Source organism: Macadamia integrifolia, chromosome 2 (genome assembly GCF_013358625.1).
Source record: "Macadamia integrifolia cultivar HAES 741 chromosome 2, SCU_Mint_v3, whole genome shotgun sequence".
NCBI classification, from domain to species: domain Eukaryota; kingdom Viridiplantae; phylum Streptophyta; class Magnoliopsida; order Proteales; family Proteaceae; genus Macadamia; species Macadamia integrifolia.
The window spans coordinates 16,827,024-16,847,933 of NC_056558.1; the positions used below are offsets into that span (position 1 = coordinate 16,827,024).

General features: G+C 38.0%; 2 protein-coding genes and 2 long non-coding RNA genes across 4 annotated transcripts in view; 3 read left to right on the top strand and 1 right to left on the bottom strand.

Moving 5' to 3' along the window:
• Positions 1-4,885: 4,885 nt before the first annotated feature.
• LOC122072191 lies at positions 4,886-7,751 on the bottom strand. Its single transcript, XR_006138354.1, has 3 exons — positions 7,126-7,751; positions 5,480-5,672; positions 4,886-5,095 (listed from the first exon to the last, which is right to left on the bottom strand). It is a non-coding gene; the product is annotated as an uncharacterized LOC122072191 (long non-coding RNA).
• Positions 7,752-10,920: 3,169 nt separating this feature from the next.
• Positions 10,921-11,250, top strand: LOC122064003 (cyclin-P3-1-like). The gene has a single exon (XM_042627698.1). It carries the CDS (start codon positions 10,921-10,923, stop codon positions 11,248-11,250), a length of 330 nt encoding a protein of 109 aa, XP_042483632.1.
• Positions 11,251-12,351: 1,101 nt separating this feature from the next.
• On the top strand, positions 12,352-14,565 carry LOC122072270. The gene is made up of 2 exons (XR_006138365.1): positions 12,352-12,662; positions 14,096-14,565. It is a non-coding gene; the product is annotated as an uncharacterized LOC122072270 (long non-coding RNA).
• A 3,689-nt stretch (positions 14,566-18,254) lies between these two features.
• LOC122064012 (putative disease resistance protein RGA3) overlaps positions 18,255-20,910 on the top strand; it is a 4,206-nt gene continuing 1,550 nt past the window's right edge. Inside the window, exons 1-4 of the mRNA XM_042627707.1 lie at positions 18,255-18,495; positions 18,593-18,599; positions 18,837-18,870; positions 18,963-20,908. Of these exons, the coding sequence (XP_042483641.1) occupies positions 18,494-18,495; positions 18,593-18,599; positions 18,837-18,870; positions 18,963-20,908 (1,989 nt within the window). The 5' untranslated portion in view covers positions 18,255-18,493. The remainder of the gene's footprint in view (positions 18,496-18,592; positions 18,600-18,836; positions 18,871-18,962; positions 20,909-20,910) is intronic.

The following is a 20,910-nucleotide window of genomic DNA, read 5'->3' on the forward strand; positions in this document are numbered from 1 at the left end:
GCTAGGCTCGCATGAATAGGATGTATGAAGGACTGTTACACCCCCTTGACCTACATAATTAGTCAAAAACTACTTCATGAGTCAATTGTCCCATGATCTACGATTTGCATCAATGTTGCTTGTTCCGACTCTTCCACAGTAGGGCTACCTCAGCTGAAAGCTGCAAAACAGAAAATGCTATTTTAAAGCAATACAAAAATCCAAAACAGAACAGAGCAGTTGGTGTATGGGTCTTCTGAAAAGTCGTAGAGCATCCAGTTACGATTCTAACGCACTTCGTTTCATCTCGATCGGATATCGTATGAAAAAGTTATAAGTGTTTCCGTAAAGTCGGTTCGAAAATCCAAACCGAAAATCCATCAGTTGCTCTCGGTGTTGGGTGGATTTTTCAGAATTTATTTTTGAAATTCGAAGGGTTTTTGTGTAATTTAAATATTTTGAAGGTCTGAGTTGCAAGGGGTCTTTAAGCACTGAAACATATGGAGGCAGGGCCTTTATTGTAATAAAGAGGAGTAAAGGGAAGTAAAATGGATGGTCAAGATTCGACCACGTAGGCTTGATGCCCATCCAAAGGCTGTTGAGATTTTGGTGTGATATGGACGAGATAGATGCTTTCGCGTAGGATTTGATTGGTTAGGTGCATAACTTTTGATGCACTGGCGCTACACCTTATCAAAGTATGTTAGTGTGTTTCGCACGTATATAGAAGATATAAAAAAGATTCCAATCTTAATGATCTCATGAAATCATATTAAAGCCAACATGGAGGATTCGGATCCAACGGTCAATAATCCTTTTCATAGATCGACAACACTTCTGACGATGTCAGCACCTACGTCATGATGACGTCATCTAGATTCAAATCTAACGGTTTGGATCTGTTGTCCGTTTGTTTAATCAGATGGCTTGGATTATAAGATCTTTTATATGAGATCTACGGTCAGATTTCGCCCCTGTTGCGCGCGCTGCCGGTGTAGCCTACGCCACCCCTACGAAGATTCCATTTCAAGCTGTCTCATTGCTCCAACTTCAAAAGGTCATATCTCCCTCATTTTAAGTCGGATTTGGGTGAACCAAGTTGCAGCTTCTTCGTTTCTTCAAGCCCTACACCATGGAAGCAAGAAAAATGGGTTTTGAGTGAAATAAGGCTACGGTTTTGGTAGGAGAAGCTTCCCCCTCTTTGTTGGTCCTTGAATGAACATACATTCTTGATGATAAATGTTCTTAGGCCATTAAAAGAGGTAAAAGAGGTGGTTGAAGTGTGTTAATGGTATATTAACTCAAAGCCAAGGAAGAAGAGAAGAAAGCAAAGATGTGTTTGCTTTGAAGAGCAAGAAGCCAAGGAGAGAGAAGGTGTGAGCACCAAACTTGTCAGTACAAGTTTCCAGTCATCCCAGGCAATCGGTTGTGAGATTCTCTAACCTTTGATTTTACATTACATGTATGTATGTATGTTAGGGTTAGTTGTGGATGAATGTATGCATGCTAGGTTAGTTGTGGATGAACTGTAAGCATGCTAGCTAGTTGTGGATGCATATGCTAGGCAGAGCTTGATTGTAGGGCATTGATATAAGCCCAATTTAATTGTATTATTTATTGTGTGCTTAGTGGGTGCTAAGCACCGGGAGTGGGTGCTCCCGTGTAGTGGGTGCTACACATTGTATCGGCACTACGAGTGCCATCTCAGCTTCGGCTTGAGAAAATTGGGTGTGGGTGCTCCCGACTGTGGGTGCAGTCAAAAGTAGTGTATTGAGTAGGTACGAAGCCTTTACAGGCACTACTCCGGGGATGTAGGCAAATTTCCGAACCTCGTAAAAACCCTGTGTTGTGGGTGCTTGTTGTTTGCATTTTATATTGAAGTGCGTGGAATGTGGAATGGGTGTGCACACTTGGAAGTGCCTATGAGAGGCTGAGTGTGCATACGACTGTGTGTAAACAGGGACAGGTATATTAGGTTTCTCTTGGCCAGACATCGGATAGGTTTTTAGGTATCAGAATTGAATTCACTGATTCACCCCCCCTCTAAGTGACTGCCGAGTTACAACAGAGGAGATGAACATATATAGTCAATTCTCATCAATATGAAAAAATGAGGAATAGTAATGCTAGTTGATTTGAACACCCTGGCATTTAGGCCTCAAGAGGAGAAAACAAAAATAATAATAATAATAATAATAATAATAAATAAATAATTGTAAATTCTAAAAATGAGTGTTCTTATTTGAAACGCCTTGTGATCATCAGTCAAGTTTTCAACAATACAAGTCGAGAGAATAGTTCACATGCCTTTGATTACGGTAAAGAAAAGATTGGCTAGCATGAGGAAGGTGCTTCACTGATTGATTCAACCTACTTTATCCGACATGTGGAGTTTGGTAGTTTTCTCTAATCTTCCCTTGAAAAGTTCTCTTCCTTTAGGGAGTTTAATTCTTTCGTAAGAGAGAAAAGACTGGCTAGCATGAGGTAGGTGCTTCATTGATTGATTCGACCTACCTTATCCAACATGTGGAATTTGGTAGCTTTCTCTAATCTTCCCTTGAAAAGTTCTCTTCCTTTATGGAGTTTAATTCTTTCGTAGGAGAGAAAATATTGTCTAGCATGAGGCAGGTGATCCACTAATTATTTCGACCTACCTTATCCGATGTGGAGTTTGGTAGCATTCTCTAATATTCTCTTGAAAAGTTCTATTCCTTTAGGGAGTTTAATTCTTTCGTATGAGAGAAAAGACTGACTAGCATGAGGCAGGTGCTCCACTGATTGATTCGACCAACTTTATCCGACATGTGGAGTTTGATAGCTTTCTCTAATCTTCCCTTGAAAAGTTCTCTTCCTTTAGGGAGTTTAATTCTTTCGTAGGAGAGAAGACTGGCTAGCACAAGGCAAGTGCTCCACAAATTGATTTGACCTACCTTATCTAACATGTGGAGTTTGGTAGCTTTCTCTAATCTTCCCTTGAAAAGTTCTCTTCCTTTAGGGAGTTTAATTCTTTCGTAGGAGAGAAAAGACTGGCTAGCACAAGGCAGGTGATCCACTAATTGATTCGACCTACCTTATCCGACATGTGGAGTTTGGTAGCTTTCTCTAATCTTCCCTTGAAAAGTTCTCTTCCTTTAGGGAGTTTAATTCTTTCATAGGAGAGAAAAGACTGGCTAGCATGAGGCAGGTGATCCACTAATTGATTCGACCTACCTTATCCGACATGTGGAGTTTGGTAGCTTTCTCTAATCTTCCCTTGAAAAGTTCTCTTCCTTTAGGGAGTTTAATTTTTTCGTAAGAGAGAAAAAACTAGCTAGCATGAGGCAGCTAATCCACTAATTGATTTGACCTACCTTATCCGACATGTGGAGTTTGGTAGCTTTCTCTAATCTTCCCTTGAAAAGTTCTACTCATTTAGGGAGTTTAATTCTTTCGTAGAAGAGAAAAGACTGACTAGCATGAGGCAGGTGCTCCACTGATTGATTCGGCCTACCTTATCCAAAATGTGGAGTTTAGTAGCTTTCTCTAATCTTCCTTTGAAAAGTTGTCTTCCTTTAGGGAGTTTAATTCTTTCGTAGGAGACCTATCTAGAAGGAAGTTTTCGCAACTCATGGGTGAGTGAAGCAAGGGTTGTCCAATCGATCTTGTTGAATAACCACCACCTCTTCCCTTTCCATTACATCGATCTCACTCTGGTCTGGATCCCCGTGCACTTCGTTCAGCAGGACGTATAGAATAATAGTCTGGTAGAGCGTTTTCCAATTCTCACGAGGAACGGAGCAAGCCCCTAGCAGCTTAAGCAAGCCATGAGGGCATGCCTCTAACGAGAGCTGTATTCAGAGTTGCGGGGCCTACAGTGAGAGGCTAGAGCATACCTCTCTATTAATCTAGTGTAGGGCTTGCAATTGGTCTTTTAGCTCGTTCATCTAATTCTACTGGTACAGGACTCGAGGAAGAAGCCCCGGCTAACTCCATGCCAGCAGCCGTGGTAAGATGGGGGGGGGGGGCAAGTGTTCTTCGGAATGACAGGGCGTAAAGGTCCATATAAAGAACATGGCAGGGATAAATACTCTTTAACTTTGATTCTGATTGACAGGATATTTTTTATAAAGAATCGAACGAGGAAGGCAGCTCTATTCCTTGTGAGAACCAAATGATTTCTTTTGCTTTGGAGTTGTTTTTTAGGTTTGCTCTCTTGATAACGTTAAAGACATCCCTCGCCTAGAATCATAGGCTGTGTTCAATAACATTTTTTTTTCGTACAATTGTTTATGAACTAGAAGTGTTTTCTTATTTCTGCTTTCAGATAACTCTTTTGCAAGATGCGTATGATAATGGGACATAAGAAGTATTTCTGAATCAGAAAAGAAATATAAATGTCTGGAAACTACTTTAACAAAAGCAGTTCTGAAACTTCGACAACTCCAATTTTTGATAGCAAAAAAAAAAAAGAAGACAAAATGTATGGATAAAGTCAAGCTAGATTTCAGATTTGCAAATGTCCAACCCAACACTACTGTCAAAGGTTATTGTTCCTACATCCACCTTTTTGACCCAATTTTTTTTTTTTGGTAGAATTTTTTACCCAATTCCAAGTTAGCAAATATAATTAAACTTGAATCATTCCCAAATGCAATTTTGTCAAATGTGAATTCTAGCAACAAAGATTTCTGACAAAATATTCTTATTGAACTCACTTTTTAAACCCCAAAGCTGGCTTCATAAAACCTAAAAGCAGAAGCTTTGAAAATTTCTCTTTCCTTTTCTGGGTTAAAGCTTTGGACAACTCTAGGCTGGTATCTATGATTATCCTGATTATTGCAATGCTTATTGTGCAGTCACAAATAAGCAACAATTTTAAAATTTAACAAATCTAAAAATGTACAAACACCGAACTGCAACACCATGCTGAATTTAAGGCACAAGGCATGTATAAATGGAGGCTTTATACACTGATGATGTATCGTTTAAAATGTACATATTGTAGGAATCAAGTCCCAAGTAAGTAATGTTTGATGACAACGCAAGGAAAAAAAAATCCATGCACTACTACAAACCACAGACATTGTATGAGGACTGAATTCTTCCATCAATCAAGCAGGTAATTGTTCCTCCATAACTGTAAGCAAAAAAAAAAAAAAAAAATGGAGTCAAAATTTTCAGATCTGCATATCCATCTAAATGCATAGGGATCCTGTGAAGCTGTGACGGCAATATGCTTTGTAAATAAGGTTGAGAAGCACCACCAAATGGCAGCCCAGACATTAGGAAGGCCAAAAATCAGCTGGAGATTGATCATGATCATGTACTTATATATGTATTGAACCATCAGGACAAAGAATTTAGTAAAACTCCAAGAGTAAAATGCAAATAAGATTATCAAAATTATCTGATCTTGCTGACTTTTGGCCCAGGCAATGATTTTAATAGGGAAGCACTCATTTTGTAGGCCCCAGCATGACTGAGACACATGGCAGATAGAGGATCAAGGATCAGAGATAACCTTTTCTTCTTGTCGATACTCTTGTGGGAGAATTGTCACCAACATCTGCAACCGCCTCAGGAGCAACAGGGGCTTTGGTTGGCACGTCTGGGAGCACCAGGTCCTCATCAATCTCATTGCTCTCAACTGTGGCGGCTTCTTCTGCAGATGCCACTGAAGGAGCAGGAACTTTTGGTAGATCTTGAAGAGTAAGCTACGCATATTGAAAGGGAGAAAAGAACAGAGAGATCTCTATCAGGGTAACAAAAATCCAGACAATTAGCTTTGTTGCCAACTTTTCATTCATAACTCCAAAACATGGCCAAAAGTAGTAAAGGGGACATTTCCCCATTAGCACACAAACAACAATAGAGGTGTATTACATACAAACACACAATGCGTTTCGATTTCAAACCCAGCCCAGCTATTTATTTAATTCACTCCACAGCTAAACAGAGTCGGCTAAAAGGCCAAAAAGGCAGAGCAAGCCAGGTTCACAGGAAGTCATAAGAGCCCATCACACCAGCTCAGCCCATTAAGACTCCAACTGACAACCAGTCTCTAAATTCATAATCCGCTTGTGATCCAATCAACATTATCCCCGTGCGATCCAATCTCCATTAACCAACCATTGTTTTGCTAGCCCATAGATGGACTTGTTCTGACAAAACAATAGAAATAAAATTGTTGAAGACAGTCGGTCACACTTGACACTCCCAAGCAACCAGGTGAACTTTCACAGGAATAAAAAGGCAAGATAATCTAAATACTTGCCAACTTAGCTGGCAATCAATTCAGTCACACACATGGGTAGGACAAGACGAACAAAACATGTTTCCAAATGCTTCAGACTTTAGCTATCATTCTTTAATAGGTCTTCCAAGCATTTTTCCTGTAGATTTCCCCACTCATCAATACCTTAAAAGGGCTTGGCCAGTGCACGAGGCACCCGCCACCGTGGGGCCTGGGGAGGATCATAATGTATGCAGCCTTACCCCCACTTTGCGGAGAGACTTATTTCCCAAGTTAACCTTACTGTTGCACTGAGACCCCTCATCAATCCCTTCTAGTTGATAAATAAAAAACACATTCAACCTGATTTTCTTGTTCTCATTTTTCTATTTTTTCCCCTTACAGTAGAAAAATCCAATGACAATGAGATTTATCTTTCCTCTCCACAGAAACAACCTTCAATCATTGAATCCATAATCTTGAACTTCTGTCAATTTTTTGAATTTTATGATCATCAGTGAGAGTATTTGGGAAATGTTGAGGTTTACTACTATCCACCTGCATTGCTAAGCCACGTCTTCTGGAAGGTCACATTTTCTCCCCCTTACAGAATTCAAAGATTATGTTGTTAAGCTTGATTAAGAAAAATAAATAAATAAAAAAATAGATACAAACCACACTAATTTTATAATTATTTTAATATATAGATTCAAATTTCTATGATGTGAATTTGGCATAAGCTATCAGCCAATTTCCTTAGCCTAGCCTGTTGTGATTACAGGCTTGCCAAGGCACTTTATCAAGTGAGCACCAAAGAAGAGAACAGTTGCTCTGACGAGACAAAGTCACCAAACAAGGCTATCATACCAGAGCAGGACATTCCTTGTCAGAAAAACATGAGAACACATTTCAGTTTTAGTAGTTACCACGCATACCTCAGTTTCCAAGTTCTCAAATTCTGCTAAGACTTTTTCTTCATCTTCTGCTGAAATTTTTTCCCCTAATATCGCATTGATTTCCTTCAACACCAGAAAAAAGATGTGAGCCTAGTTCTAGAAATAATAAACCATATGAATAGATATGCAACTAGGGATAGGTCTAATGGTGAACATCACTCAATTTTTAACTATGATAACCACTATATCAGCATTTCAATCATTAGAAAAAGCATAAAAAGATAAATAAAAACAGAATTATATACAACTATGAACAATAACAGGACCAGAGATTTATCCACATTAGCATAAAGGAGAAAGGAGGAGGCCATTTATTTTATAAAGATTGTATCCGATCTTTATTTCTTTTATTTTTTAAGGACAAATAATAGTATATGTCTCATTGCCAACAGTTTGACTAATCATTGACTTGATTAACATGTATCATGTATGATACAAAATATGCAAAACAAGGAGTTGCATTCTTTCATAGCATTAGACTGATCAAAAGTTAGGGAAACCTGCCACTTTTGAGAAGCAACTCATAATATGTTTCATTTTGGGAAATACACTATATGCAGTTGAAACAATCCACAAAGGAATGATCGAATTATTTTATATATCTATATGTACCTTGCCAACTTCAAAGCATAGATGTCAAGGCGGCACAGGCATCCAAATCCAGGCAACCCCATAGTTATCAATTCGGCCGAATAATTCGCGAATTATTCTGCCGAACCGAATTTTAAAGAATTTTATCAAAAATTCGGACCGAATCCGAATTTAAAATAAAATTCGCGACTTTTTCCAAAATGAATATAAATCGCGAATAATTCGGACCGAATCCGAATTAAACCGAATTATTCGGTCCATTTAAACATTATTTTAAAAAAAAACCAAAAAAATAAAAAATAAAAAAAACAATTAAAAAAATAAAAAAAACCCCAATAAGATTTTTTGACCGCTTTTTTGACCGAATCCTTAAATTAATCGTCCGAATTATTCCGAATAATTCTCCGTCCGAATAATTCCCGAATCCGAATTTGCTAACTATGGGGTCACCTAGACATCGTGACAACTAAGGTTCAAAAGTCCATGTCTGTGTTAACACTTAGTTATCATGGCAACAAGGCAAACCCAAGCAGTGGCCTGGCACCTTGGTACCAAATGGCACTATTTGATCAATAAAAGAGGGGGATTAGAGGTAAAATACTAATTTTTAAAGGGGCTTGTGTGCAAAATGAAAATTTTATTTCCTTCTAATTTACAAAATATAAAGGCGTAGTGTATAAATTGAGTATTATGGCCTTTGAGTCACAAATATGAAGCAAAAACATTCATTTGAAGAATGAGAAGATGCAGTATTTTCTTCCTCTTTTCCTCCTTGATGCTAGACGATGGAAGCAACAAATCCAGGAGATGGATCGGACAACAGAGAGGCAGCTATAAGAGGTAGGAACACTTCCTCCCCTTTCTTCTTCTGTCTTTGCTGCTGCTTCTGCAGACACAGAGACAACGACAGATGCTGCTGCTTCTTCTTCCTCCTCATTCCCCCCTCCCCCTTGCCCTACTTGATGTAGGGGGTTCCTAGGTGACTAGGTCTCCTACAAGATTAACTAACTAGGTAGGGTTAACTCAAAGGACTTGGGTAGATAGGACAAAAAAAGAAATTCAGCAAACAAGATTAAGCATGCAAAATAAAATGAGACTAATAAACAAAGTAGCAAAAAACAATAATAATCTAGGCGGAAAAACACATGAACTCTTACTTAAGCTTCAAGTGGGGACATGGGGAAGGGAACAAACGTCATACGAATGTTAGGTTCAGCACAAATCAATTAGACACCCAAATTAGATATGCAAACAATCAATGTCCTCTAACAGCCAACTAAAATAGAAAATCAGCAAGGGTTTTGGAGATATAACAGTGACGAAACGNCTCTGGCAACCAACTAAAATAGAAAATCAGCAGGGTTTTGGAGATATAACAGTGACGAAACGTCTTAAAACAATGGGTAAAAGAATAGGCATAAACAAAGGGCTAAGGCTGGTTTCAATGTTAATGGGTTGCAACATATAATAGGGATTAATGGAGGTGGAGAGGGCTTAGTTTAATGATTTACCTTGCCGTTGTCCAGGTCTGAGGAGAAAAGAAGAGACCAAGGTCCTCCAAAATAAAGAGATGCAGTCCACTTTTGGTTGATGAAGACAAGTCCAGCCGGTTATATAGAGATCCTCAATATTGTCGATGTAGCTTGGTGAATGATGTTGGGGCTCTCAGCAACTCACGGACAGCAGGTACAGCCAGCAGTAATCAGTTCATTGAAAGGAGATCAGTAGCAGCGGAGAGTAAACAACAGCAGAGAGTAGCAGCAGCAGTGAGTAACAGCAGTAGTGTGTACAGCAGCAGCGTGTACAGCAACAGTGAGTAATAGCAGCAGTGTGTACAGCAACAGTGAGTAACAACAGCGGTGACAGAGAACAAAAAGAATGAAAGAAAAAAGAAAGGGAGGCGAGACAAGAGAGAAGAGAGAAGAGAGAAGAGAGAATAGAGAGAGCCGAGAGAATAAAGAGAGGAAAAAGGCGAGAAAGAAAGTGAGAAAGACGAGATTGAAAGAGAGAGAGAATCGTGAGAGGGGTGGGGGCTTTGCTCCTTGGTTGTTTTTCAATTCACATTCATTGAATTAAACAATGGCCAATGGCCTTACATTTAAATAGAATAAACTTTCAAAAATAAAAAAAGATATTTAGAAACTCAATTGCTTGGAATAAAAAACTACCTAATAGACCAATATAAAGAAGTCCTAGTTTCCTAATTATGTAAGACAATCAAATATCACTAGATTTAAAGCAAAGTACTATAGTCAAATAAGATTTGGTGGGGTCCACAAGATCTGCTGACTGGGAGGACAAGGGGGGGTCGAACCCAGCGCTGGGTTCGACCCCTCTCTTTCCTTCTTCTTTCTTTTTTCTTCTCTTTCCTTCTTCTTTCTTGTTTAATCCTCCAACCACAAAGATGGATCTGGTTGATTCTTCTTCTACTTTCGATTGTACACTTGATGTCCCCATCACAAAGGGGGACAGAATGATCACCCTACTTCTCATGAAAGGAAATCTTGCCCCTGTTGATGCTCCCACACGCGCTCGCAGTGGCCCCCATGCTAATGCAAGGCCATGCTGCCTTTCAGGAACCTCTCCGATATGTTTTCAGTAATGTGAGATTCCAATCCTTCATAACTAGTAACTGAATGCATGTAATCTTCCACACAAATACATGTATGGTTCAGTTTTTGACAATAAATCAGATCTTCAAAAGCCAGTACTCTAATGATTAACCTCGCATGAAATTTTATTTGTAAAGCATATCTCTATGAAGTGCTTGATCATGTTGTTGTCATATGTCTTGATAAATTCCTATTAGATAATTAATTTAAATAAAATCTTGCTACCCTGGGCAAGATCAGAAACTGGGAAAGACTTGAAAGACTAGTCTGATATAGATGAAACCAGTAAAAAATATATCTTCCACTTTGTTGATCTGGCTGGACCTGAAATTCATGCTTCAAGCCTGGAGTTTAATGTAGTTCTATTTCTATACGTCTTATCATTACTGGGAAGGTTTAATGTTTGTTGGTAGAATATGGCAGCCTTGTATTACTATAGCTTTTGAATTTTATCTAAGTTTGTTTGGATGTGAATGAGATTGCTTTTGCATATGGCGGCCTCTCTCTCCGCCGTTCACTAATGATAAATTAGATATAATATTACTTTGTATTATGACAGTTCAACTTGAATATGGGAACCATTGCACCTGATTTTGAGGCTAGATGCTCAGAAGTTTATTCTTCTTTCGGTCTTATTGAGTCAGCTAAAGTTTCCAAAAACCACCCTCGTGTGTTGTCAATCCTTTCTTTGCTTCTGGAGAGATCTGTTCATAAGAACGAAAAGTTACTGGAGACTACGCAAAAGAAAGATTCGGTGACAATGTTGATCACATCTTCAAGTACTCAAGCTGCAGCTTCCTGCTTTGTTGTTGCTTACAATGTTCATTTCACTTCCCTCAATGTTTACCTCCTTGTAATTACAAGTTTGATGGTAGCAGCAAAATTTATTGATGATGTGTAAGTATTAGAGCCTGTAGCCAGAATCTCGTTACAGTTGGGTATCATATATTTGAATAATCATGCCAAACATGTGGTACATAGATGATAGGCCTTCTGAGTTCTTACTATCATCATGACACTTGATTAGTGACTCATCCATTCAAGTTCTGATTGAGGAGGTCTTGGATCAGAAGTCGCTCAGTAAGTATGCTAATGGACCAGAGCAATAAACTGCCAATATATAGCTAAAAGTTGGACAGCCCAAGGCCCCAAAGGAATAAGGTTTGTGGTTAAGGTTACCGTCGCAATTTGGCACCATGAAATTTAAATTCAATTTGATTTTCGGCCTATGCCCGATTGAAGAGTTAGCAGTTAATTAACCTGTCATGATCAATGATGTTGGCCTGTGTATTATAGACATACAAAATTGGCGAATGTCAATTAAGGCTGAGGTCTTAGACATATTGACCTGGAAACTAATATGCTTCATCTGAAATAACATACTAGTATAAGAAGGGTAGATAAGTCTCTGTCTGAGCAATTCATCCCATTCTTCGCCATTTACAGGCAGCATCTGACAGACCAGGATCCAGCTTTCTGCCAGTAAGCTCTCCAAATTTGCAAACAAGTGTCTTCTGCAGACAGGGTAGCTTGTCTTCTCTCCTCAGTTTATTTGCAAGAGGTCTAGTTCAGTCACTGGATATTAGTGTAAAAATTATAATAAACAAGGCTGACCCTTTTTTTTTTTTTTTTAATTTCTAATACCTTATCTCTACTAGCTGGCAATAGTTGCTTAGTGGTTGTGTATGTCTAATGTGCGAAGGAGGAGATCAAAAGGGCGATATTTTCGTCAGGTTGGAACCTGGTCTGTATGTTAAGATTCCGTTGGTAAGGGATGGTTGGTTTTGTCCAATTCGAACTCGGTGATGTTCCTAGTGAAATTGAAACGATCCGTGTTTAACGTTGTTTGCTGAAGTATCTAAGAAGGATTGCGAGAAATGCCGTGATAAGAAGATGTGTGCTGATTTTCTCTTTTGTTTTTTGAATGTTTGTGTGTAAATGTGTGTTGTAAATTAGACTAAACACAACATGATAGTTCAGCTGAATAATGTTAATCTAGAAGCTTGTCTTTTTATTGACGTCATTTATACTTCATTGTTATGTCCTGTCTAACAACTTTGTCACCTCTTTATTTAATTTAGAAGCTAGTCTTTTTATTGACTCTGTTTATACTTCATTGTTATATCCTGTCTCACCACTTTGTCACCTCTTTATTTACTGAACTTTTGTACAAAAGGTTGTGTTATTTTCTTATTTGACATTTTCAGCCCATGCTGTGCTTCTGCTGAAGAAACAATACTAATGTCGCATGGAACTATTATTGGTCAACAAATAGTCCACCTTTCATTGAGCAGAAGCTCAACAACTGATGAAGTGAGTCCATTTATTTTTCTGCTGATGTTTGTAGAGATTCTTTCTATGGGGTGTCTGGGTGTTACACATGCGAGTAATTGCTTTTCGAAATCATGAATTCCTGAAAGGATAAGCAATGTTTACAGTGCCAAAAATTTGGTATGCGTTGAGAAAGAAATTGACCATACTATGCTTTATGAAAAACTATTAATAGGTTCATGATCAGACATTTTCACCGTATTGGACAGGTCTCGGTTAAAAGTACTCTCTTTTGGTGTGGTTGCGGGTGTGTGGGTGTGTTTAGTGGTTGTCGTTGTCTAATTTCTTGAAAAAATTCAGTCCTTTTGACTCAACCTTGATGAGATCTAGATATAAAATCAAGTCTACATCGAATGAAGTAGATGATGGACTATGGTGCTGCTCAAGATTCATCTTTATACACCTAGGTGCAAATGCTGGATACAGACAGTACCCAGCATAGCCCAAGTTTACTTTAACTTTCCAAGTGTTGGAACCTTCATATATTTGTTGAAAGTATTGATTTTGATTTTCAGATGAGTCTCAGATTGATTTAAAAGTATTCTATGGAGTTTCTATTCTTAATAGTTTCTCTCTTTAGGAAAGGTTTTCAAGTAAGGTTCAAATAAGTGCCATTCCAATTCAATCGGTAGACGGGAATTCACCATAATTGGCCTGAACCCTAGAAATTCGCCATGAATTGGCCAGTTCGAATGAGCTAAAATTGGAATCGGGATCAGCCATTTGTTTCTAATTTTTAGAACCGTGGTGTCAAGTTAGGAGTTACAAAGCAGTTAAAAAGTTTCTATGTTTAAAGTTCGCTCTGTTCTTGTACATTCATCTTTATAGGGGATTCAAACCCTCTACTTCTTTATGAGAATTTCTGTAATAATGAGAGATGTAAACCCTCTACTTCTTTATGAAATTTTGATGGACTAATGAACTTATATTCTCTCCCCCTCTCTATTCTCTTTCCTTCTACTGAATCTTTTTCTCAATGTTATTGTTTGCTGGTACTGTTCAAAGTCTCATAGTAGTTTCTTATTTCCTTAGCTTATATATTATACCATAGGGGACTGGATTGCATTGGTGACCCACTTCCCCTATTTTTTTCATTTTCCCCCTTTCCTATTATATTCATTTTGGAATCAAAATGTGTCGATTACCCCCCACTCTCCTCACCTGTGTTCCCATTCCCTCCCTGTTTGCTCCTCTCATCCCTCCTCTCTTGCCCCCCCCCTTTTCCCCCAATGAAAACCCCTTCCTTCATTAAGCCCTCCTCTAACATCTCTTTTAAAAGGAATTTAGAACAATGCAACTTCTGTCTGGTTTGTTCAAGAAACCATCTCACTGTGAATTTCCCTTGATGAATCCCTCTCCCTCGGTTTTTAATGCTTAGTTTTCTTCTCTGCTGAAATGTATTTTATTCTGTGCAGTTCATGAGAATCAAAGATTTATGCATCTACGGTTGTGCGGAGATAGAGAACCCATTGATGCCAATCTCATTCTAGAACTGGGAGACTTCGATCAATGATTTCTAATTCCAATCTGAAGCTTCTGACCCCCATCAATGCTTCCACAGCCAATGTCTGTTGCAGCAGGATTTACCTCCACCTGTTATTGGTTTTTGACCTGTATCGATGTAGAAAAGCAATGCAGAGTGTCTTCTTCTTCTTAGCTGCTGAGACATGTAGACACCAAGACCTCTTCTGAGCAACTTTTAGGCCTCAATACTGGTGAACACCAACGACATTGACAGGATGTGCCTTTTTTGCTTCTTCTGAAGAATCTCTGTTTTTTATTGTTTCTTTTTGCTAATTTCAAGCAAATATTGTCTATGTATACAGTTGTGGCATCCTATTTCAGTTCTCATTATACTATTGCAGTCTTTATTCTGAATGTTCAATTCCTGCTCTTGCTGATCCGGATGTTCATTTAAAAGTGAAAAAATTGGGAAAAAGAATGCTGCCTAGCAGCAGCCCTTCACATGGGGCAGTGAATATGTTGAACACAAATACTGCTCATGAGTCAGATCCAGTTAAATTATTGCTTTCCCTTTGTGAAAGAGAACCACTAGATACCAAGATTGAACTTCTATTTAAGAGGGAAAGAGTGGCAGTAAGTACTTGAGAAGTTATTTATTTATTCACTTGGAAGATGGTTGTTAAAAAAAAAATAAAAACAAAAAATGAGAAAATGACAACAATTTTGGCAGGAATTTTTGTTCACAATTGTAAGTATTTCCACACAAACTTGTATATAATTATATCAACAACCATTTCCATGTCTTCTTGTATAAGTTAACCCCGAGGGGGTAGTCGAGTTGGCAAGGGACTTTCGCCTCTAGAAGCGTGTGGTTCTGAGTTCGACTTCTCTTACCTCATTGGGGCCACTTACACGGGGTGTTTAGTGCTCCTCACCGCTTTAAGTGAAAGTTGAATGGTTCTCATTGAACCCAGTATAACTAGGTCTCTGCGGTTGTGGGATCAATATGGGCCCACGGGACTAGTCAAGCCGAAGGCCAGATTGCTGGTTAACAAAAAAAGAAAAAAAGAAAAAGCCTTCTGGTACAAGTCTGCAAGCAGTAAAAGAGAAGCTGAACCACTAGACCGGCAATTTGGCAAGTTGTCAAGACCAGTGGCTCCTCAAAACTCGACATTTACGGGATAAGTAAATTCACCATCACGAACAGTGTTACAAGGCCATAGTTGCTATAGTTTTATCAGCAATGGTGGAAAGGATGACTTTTATCCCATTAATAGATCATTCAAGTACATTCCAAAAAGGAAATAACTGATTTCAGTCGTAATAAAAAAATGTTTCCTGAAGGATGGAAAATGTGAACCATACAAGAATTAACTAGGTTACAAGATTTTGTTTGGTCAATACAAGGAAGCATACTTGCTTCTTCCAAAGCATACAGCTTTCTGGATGTATATGATGATATCTAAATAGATGAATCCCATATGAATCGTATGATGAAGTATCAGATTAGTGAATATATAAGAAACCAAATCTGCCCAATCACTCATGTTATGTTCTTTTACATCCTAGCTCTCCCCGTTCCGTCATCTAGGTTATGTTCTTCATGTAGCATTCATATCCCTATCCTTGTTAGGAAGGATAAAAGTTTTAATACTAAACCTTATCATCATTGACTGGGTCATTTCTCTCTTTTGGTTCCCAAATGACAAATAATAGATAATGGGATGACACAGAAAAAGAAAATAAATGAAAATAATCGATTCATTTGGCTTTTCATGGGTTACAAGCAAGTAGTCAACAAGAACCAACCCTTTTCTCGGAGGATGCTAAATACCCATGGGTATCATGGTTTCGTTTCGGATTGATGTAGGCAGCTTTCTACTGGTTGGAGAAAAACCAACCCAATTTGAAGGCCCATATGCAAAAGAGCTTTTTCAAGCCTATATGAGTTACAGGGTGGGTATTTTATTAGTTTGCTAGGTTAGTTGTCTAGTTTATTTTAATCATAATCGTCTTGGTTTAAGATCTAGGTCTGGGTTCAAAAAGGGTGAAACAGGATTTAGGTTGTGTTTGGTATAGTTTATGGAACTTATTTATGTTTAAAATGGAAAAAAGTCAAAAGCACAAAAATAAAAAAGAACATTTTTTTTGGTACAATAAAATAAAAAACAAATGAAAAAGAACTCGAAGGTCATTTATGATTTTTAGTTGAAAACTATTTTTAGTTCTTTTTGTACTGAACGTTAATGAGCATGTGCTTATATGTCCCAAAAGTTTAATTTCATTTTGTTATTAGAAAGACAAGCATCGACCCCCCCTTATTCTTCTTCTTCTTCTTTTTCCAATTGGAACCCCCACCCACTCCCCACCCTATCCCTACAACTTTGTTTCACCCTCGCGGCTATGGCCTTCTTTCCCTTCTATCATTGCTGCTAGTGATGAGACTAATCCGTAGCAAGTTGGCCTCTACCCACATCCTTGGTGCTTGCTCCATATGCTGCTGGCCATGGCTAGCAGTAGCCATTCATAGTTAAGCCGGTTTCAAAAGAAAAAAAAAAAAAAAAAAAAAAAAAAAAAAAAAACATTGTTGTATCGTGTGGGTGGGAGAACATTTTTGGGGAAGAAGAGGTTAGGGTTTAAGAAAACCTTTAGTGAAATGGCTTCCTTGCCTCCACCTTAGTGATAGTTTAACTTTAATGTAAGGCAGGGCAAAAAATAAAGGCCCCTTCGACGCTATGGTTCAACACGAAAAAAACATAAACAACCCTCACTGTTAATGATTTAAATGAAAAACCTATTTTATATGAAGGTATACCAAATCATTTTTCATTTCATACTCTATTATGCCTATTGTTTACCAAATCATTTTTTTGTTTTGTTAAAAAATGATTTTTGTTAAATGAAAAAAAAAAATGAAACCAAAGATCACCTTAGATAAGTATTTAATAAGTAGAGGTGATTCTTAATTTTCTATGAAACTACAGATTCATTTTAAAGCCATTTTATAAAATGCCAAAACTTGCCACTGACAATGATGGATTGATGGGTACTCTTTGTTAGAGGAACCTGCACCCCCCCTACACGTCAAGTCTCAGATCAAGACAAGTAGGGAAACCACCTTAAAAAAGTGAGCTCAAAGTTTCAAACAATTACATTTGCAATGAAACAAAGGTCTTGTAATTCTATGAAACTTCAGATTCAGTTTTTAAATATTTTCTCTTAGCTCTCTTGAGCTGAAGTTTAATCCCATGGAGCAACCCACTTCCAAACAAGTCCAGCATCTAAGAAGAAAACAGAGTCTGAGACAAATCAAACTGTCACCAACCATAACTGCGTCTAGAGACAAATTAAAGTTGAAATATGAAGAACTTGAAGACAGCAGAAATGTGGCAAGTTTATTGATAAGAAAGTCAAGTTACTTCAGCCAGTAAGGAGCATCTAGACACCCAGAAAGGTGAAAGAAGCAATCACATCTAGACACCCAGAAAGGTGAGGGAAGAAGCACCTGTAATTGAAATAAAATGGCACCAGATCAGTTCATAAATGCTTGATTATCAATTCAAAGCCAAGTTCATAGAAAATCAGAGAATGCCAATATATGATTCAGAAGCCCAACCCTATCTCTTTGTTACTCTATGGAATTGAGTTCCTTATATTAATCCAAAAAATAAAAAAATAAAAAAGTTTGAGTTTCTATTTAAGACGCAAAATGTATGCCAGTGCCTTCCTATGTCTTTCATAAGAGGAAGGAAACAAATAGACAGAGGAAGGCACCAACGTACTCTACACAGTCCGGCATGTTCTTTTCCGCTTAATTTATTTATTGACGAGATTTCCAGATTGGTACCTAACTCAGGCAATCCAAAGTCTAATTGAAATACATAGGAAGGGCTTGGCGTGGGATTCTACTAAAAGCAAGAAACACTCCCTGGGCTCATGTGGATATGTGTTAACGTGGTGGCTTTATTCATTAAACCCTATAACATCTGAATATTGGTGAGTATATGATTGCGACATGTTCAATCATAGATTTTCTCCCATCATTTAATGACGTGAACCTTCTGTATATAAATTAATACTACGCCAAACTTTTCTCGGTCTCTAAATATGTATGATGCCAATATAACGAAGGGCATGCCGATCTCTCTCTTACTAAAAAAAAAATTAAATTCGATTTGATTGTTCGATTTTGAATTTACTAAGAAAACGTCGATTGAAACCAGAACCAAACTGAATGACTCGTTAAATTGTAAACACTCCAATAGGGATATTAGAACTGTCATCGTAAATTGTATAGAAAAAAAAGGTTGCTTAGCTTGGGGCAAAGATTGCTTGTTCAAGACCATGAAATGTATCATTTTTATTCTTTTCTTGATGCAAAAGGACTGCTTATTGATTTACTCCATTACGTATCCATTGTCTTTAATGAGATTAAATTCTTTTCTTAGGTACAAGGTAGCTTCAAGGAGTGCTGCTTTACTTTTATTCTTTTCTTGGTGTTGAGAGCTGCAAGGATTGTGGTTGATTGATTCCGTGTTCTTACTTTACCATTATTATTAGTTCTTCATTTTTGAATGGCAACATCAACTACTCTTCTTGAATATATTGAACACTATAAGCTGTGAGTGCAGTTTATGCTTTCTTCTTCCGGATTTCTCTACTGAATTGATCTATTGCTTCTTGTTTATACAGGAAATTACAATGTCTATGAGAGATTATGCAGCTGGTAAAGAGTTACTTTCGATTGTTTGCAGTTTATGCTTTCTTCTTCTTCTGGCTTTCTACTGAAATCATTGATTGCTCTTCTTGTTTACACAGGAAAAATGGGTATGAGAGATTTTGCAGCTGCTGGTAAAGAGTTGATGATCTCTTCTACCACTCTCGGACGACGACGAGGACGAGGTGTTCAGGAGGAGTATGAAAAGCTTCAGGGTATTGTAAGAGAGACAAAAGTGATACTTATGGATCTAGAGTGGCGGAATTTGCACGATGAAGGGAATGATGAAGTAAGAGAGTGGTTGGAAAAGACTACAAAATTATATTGCGAAGCAGATGACATGTTAGACGAGTTGTCATATGAAGCCATGAGAATTATTCAACTGGAGAGGGAGGAGGAGATCCAAAAGTACTACTGCATGACCACCAAAAAGGTATGCATTGATTCCTTGCCATTACTGTTATTCTGTCCCAGAATGTCTCGTAAAATCAAGGATTTCCAACATGTGCTAGATGAGCTGAAACAAAAACTGAAAATGAAATTCCCCGATTCTAGAGTGGTAGAGAATCATGGAATACATGAAGTAGGCCTCTCACTGACTACCATTGATATTGATTATGCTTTTGAACAAGTATATAAAATTGATGTGGATAAAACAGATCAAGTATTTGGAAGAGAGGAGGACAAAACAAAGATTGTTAATATATTGTTAATGGATCATCATCCAAACAATATTAATGAACAACAGAAGCTCTTAGTCATCCCAATAATAGGGGCTCCCGATGCTGGGAAAAAAACAGTAGCAAAGCTCATCTTCGATGATGAGACAATAAAGTCACATTTTGATCTGAGATTTTGGGTTTATGCGAGGTCGAAGGGGTACGAATTTGAAGTGAAAAGGGTTGTAAAAGAAATAGTTGAACAGTCTCCTAGAAGAAGAAGTATGGGTGATTTAACAAATTGGGACAATTTACAACACATGTTAGAAGAGATTTTGAGTGGGAAAAAGTTTTTACTTGTGTTGACCGACGTGTCTCTCTGGAGCAGAGATGAAGAAAGATGGAATAATTTAAAAACTTTGCTAAGAGTTGGGTCCATAGGGAGCACAATTATTGTAACATTACAATTTCGAAGTGATGCCTCGATAATGGGGACAGTTCCTCCATATGAATTAGGTGAACTATCACTAGAAGCTAGTTGGGAATTGTTCAGGAGAAAAGCATTTGCATTTGGGAGCAGAGGAGGTGCACTGGAGAGTGCAGATCTTGTTAGTATAGGACGGAAACTTGTTCGGGAATGTGGAGGTTTTCCATTAGCGTTAACAAACCTAGGTGCCATGATGTGCTTCAAGGAAAATACAGAAGAGTGGAAAGCTGTCCTAAATACGATGAGAGCAAGAAGTTTCTATGGTATTCAAAAGACTAATGTGCTGAAGATTTGTTACGATGACATGGAGTCACCATTGAAACGATGCTTTGCATATTGTTCAGTATTTCCCAAGAATTTTATAATTGAGAAGAAGAAATTGATTCAACTGTGGATGGCGCAAGGTTTCCTAGAACAAGAAGCATCATCATCATCATCATTGTTGATTAATAATGGTGGTGGAGATCATGATGGTGTTATATTAATGGAGGATAAAGGTAATGCATATTTTAAATCACTGGTGATGAGGTCCTTCCTTCGAGTTGTCAAAATGGATGATAAAGGGGAACCATTAGAGTGCAGGATGGAGGATGGTTTACATGATTTTGCATTGGGATATGTTGATACGGGGCCATATAGTGGAACCTATTATCTATCACATCTTGTTCGTGATGAATTTAACTCAATTCCGGGCATATTCTTCTCCATGACGAACCAAGTTCGGACATTGCTTGATTGTCCTAATGATATTTCTTCTTATGCCAAGTCAATCAAGTTTTATAAGACTCTGCGTGTACTAGAACTTAGACACGTCAAAAAAGATGAGTTGCCATTATCAATTGGAGAGTTAATACACTTGAGGTATCTTGATCTTTCCCATGGTAGGTTTAAATCATTACCTGC

Excerpts from the sequence above, each read along its gene's own strand:
- LOC122064003 (XM_042627698.1), top strand. The coding sequence starts at position 10,921 with ATGGGAACCATTGCACCTGATTTTGAGGCTAGATGCTCAGAAGTTTAT.